The following is a 3343-nucleotide window of genomic DNA, read 5'->3' as shown; positions in this document are numbered from 1 at the left end:
GAGCGATATCAGATCACCTGAGTTTATAGACTATTTTGCCTAATGTAGATACTGGGAACTCAGGGCCTATGCAAGATGTATTTGTACTTTTAACCACTGAGTAATGGCTTGAGAATCACTAACCAATGGTTTTCCTTGAGAATACTACATAAACAAGCAGTTCTGAGTGACACAGAGACAGATAGAAAGTGAAAATCTGTAATATTTTAGTTTCCTGTTGATTCTGTAAGGGAGGAAGGATAATGTGTTGGGGCTTATGAATTATTCTCATCACTTAATCATCATTCCCCCTACCAGACCTTGTGAACCATGATAACTATTCTTTGCTATTATGAATGTCCTGTGATATTATTATGACATGAAGTTCATTGTTTCTCACACCATGAGTCCATGCCCCTATTAGTAAACTACCCATAATGCGTTCTGTCAGTGGAAGCAGCACCCCACACACATTTCCCTTGACACTGGGTAATATAAAAGTTTGAAAGGTATCCATTATCATATTTAATACAAAGATATGTCATATTTTACAACTGACAAAAGAAGGATTTTAAAGCTGAAAACTAATTTTCTATTAATACCTTGGTTTTTACTTTATTATGAACAAGGTGCATATAAAAAAGATCACAGAGCAAATATAACTAGATCCAAAGTCTATGCATCTTACAGAATTCCTGTGCACTGTGAAGAGCCATTCTGAAGGTATGGAGTGTCACAATGAATTTTACCCTTTCACTACTGAATCTATTTTTATTCACTTATCTAACACCCAAATTGAAAAGCACAGAACACAGTTAAAATAAAAAGGCAATTATCTTTATGTCCTCTTTCTTGACAAACATGTCCAGTGCCTTCATTTAGCCATTCCTCAAGACTTAATACTCAGACTTTCCTATTCTCCTTTCTATGTATTTTAGTGTACCCACAATGCATTGGCTTACATCTATGCACATCATTACATGGATATAATGCATTTTGATCTCATTCACCTCTGTCATCACATTGTCACCCACTGATGCATCTGCTCGTCTCCTGACCAACACATCTGTCTCTTACTTTCATGTCTTACTAAAAGCAAACTCTTATTTTAGTTGTGGTTACTTGATACCCATGATAATGGGCCTACTTACTGTTCAGAATGGATGTGAAAGTGGTCATACACCTGTAGCTTGTATCTTATGTGTAGCCATATTTACATACTGAGACTGGAGAACGTTTGATTGGGGAGACAAGCGTGGGAGCTGCACACAGCTTCTGTTGCCATTAACTCACCAGAGCTCATCAAGCAGAGGTGAGACTTTTTTTTAAATACTTGTCAAAATTTGTGGTGATGACACAAGAGTCATTTAAAGTCATTTGAGTGACTCTTTCCACAATGTGCACACCGGACAAAGACTACACTGTAGTCCACAGAGATACAGATCATTATTAGTCAGTTAACAAATCATTGGAAAAAAACAAAGATATTTAAATAGATGAGATAAGCATAGAGGCCAATACCAAGAAACAAAACTTTCCAAGAATTCTACAAATGAAAGGCATTTGTAAATTTGAACTCAGATTTTTCATATAGGAAAGTGTTAAATGGAGCAGAATTTCTCTCACGTGGGGGGGGGGGGGAAATCCAAACGCACTAACATAACTACATTCTGTTTCATTTTGGAAGTTTAAAAACTTCCATTAAGACATTAGTAACATGATATACATAGTTAATTTAGTTTTCCATGCCATCCACATTATGAATACAAAACTATTAATATATCATGATGATAATATTCATGTACCTTAAAACAATAGGCCACCAGGAGATAATCAGAAAAATGCCTTGTGTTTTGCTCTACAGACGCAGAAGACCCTGTAGACGTGGGTGTCACTGATGATGAGCACATAGGGGCTGAATGCTGGGAAACGATGCAAGAAGGACAGACATGTTCACTACCCACTGTCCACGCTTTTCAGCACTAGGAAGCCAGAGGATAGAGCTAATGTAGACAGAATAGAAGGCAGTGAAGAAACTCACAAGTGTCAAAACTCTAAATGTGGCTTTGGCCTCATGGGAATCACTGGAGGAGAAGCCGTAGCCGTGAATGTGCCGAACTCTCTGTTTGTGTCTTAGAAGCACAATGACCACCATTGTGCTGGCCCAGATCATGAAAATCAAACTCATTATGTCACTGGAATAGTACAAGAGATTGAATAATGGGGCAAATTTAGCTGCTCTTTTCCAGGAGCAATACCCACAAGTATTTTCCACACTCGTATTTTTCTCACTCAAAGAACCGTGCACTGCAAATGGGATGAATGAATTTATCAAGAGATGTAGAAACCATGTTGAGAGACAGCAGTAGACAATGAATTCTAGGGATCGAATTTTCAGTCCAATCCATCTGCACATCTTGGGGTTGAGCTTAATTGCCTGGAAACCACTGAAGAGATAGATGCTGCTGAAGGACACACCAGTGCCAACTCTATACAAATAGAAGATAAGCTTACAAATTGCATCATTCAGAAAACATGTCCATCCCAATGTTGTCAATGCCTGTGCTATATCTTTAGACAGTAAAACCACTATGTTGGCCAAGACAAGTTGACTCAGAATCAGATCTATTGGTCTCATGCAGTGTCCAGTGATCAGAGGAAATATGTACAGAGGGAGGAGGGAGGAATTTCCCATGATGCCAATGAGTGTCTGTATGAGAAAAATAATCCCCATATCACAGGTAAATCTTATCATCACCAAGATGGTACTGATTTTTATAGATTCAGCAGAATGGGGGTGGGCAGTTTAAACAAATAACAATAGGCATATTATTATTTTCAGTATATATTCCATGTATCCTAATTTTAAATAGTCATGGAGCGTTTCCTCGGTGTACATTCTCAACTTGATGAAGACTGCTGTAATGGAAGGTTTTTTTTTTCAAACTCAGTTATGTAAATATGTTTTTGTTTTAATCCCAAGTGTGGGATTTTAGATTTGGCTTTATATTGTCCACAGTTGATCATACTCTCATGCAGGGCATATTCTTTTCCAGGTAGAGGTAGTTGGATTCTAAGAGCTCTGAGGGTTACAGAAAGAAAGCATAAAGGAAGACTATGACGGTCTGGAGGAGACTTCAGGGGACTGTGCGCTTCTTTTGCTATTGACAGCCGAGGTTGACATTACCCTCAATAGAAACCAATGACAATACCAAGCCTGAAAAAGAAAAAATGTCTCCATACTCTGTTTTCTTTCTTCTAACTTTCTTTCTCTTCTACCTAGGGTTGGGGGATTAGCAATGAGGAAAAGGTGCCTAAGAACCAGAAATAAAGTATGTTTGGGAAAAATCTAAGCCCACAGACT

General features: G+C 38.0%; 1 protein-coding gene across 1 annotated transcript; it reads right to left on the bottom strand.

The window, feature by feature from the left end:
- Positions 1 to 1870: 1870 nt before the first annotated feature.
- On the bottom strand, positions 1871 to 2674 carry LOC311591049 (vomeronasal type-1 receptor 1-like; the record flags this gene model as incomplete). Its single annotated transcript, XM_084770420.1, has 1 exon — positions 1871 to 2674. One exon carries the CDS (start codon positions 2672 to 2674, stop codon positions 1871 to 1873), a length of 804 nt encoding a protein of 267 aa, XP_084626546.1.
- Between the last annotated feature and the right edge of the window lie 669 nt (positions 2675 to 3343).

This window comes from Acomys minous (assembly GCF_964271855.1).
Source record: "Acomys minous genome assembly, chromosome: 20".
In the NCBI taxonomy this organism is placed as follows: Eukaryota; Metazoa; Chordata; class Mammalia; order Rodentia; family Muridae; genus Acomys; species Acomys minous.
This window is presented reverse-complemented; position numbering and strand designations above follow the sequence as displayed.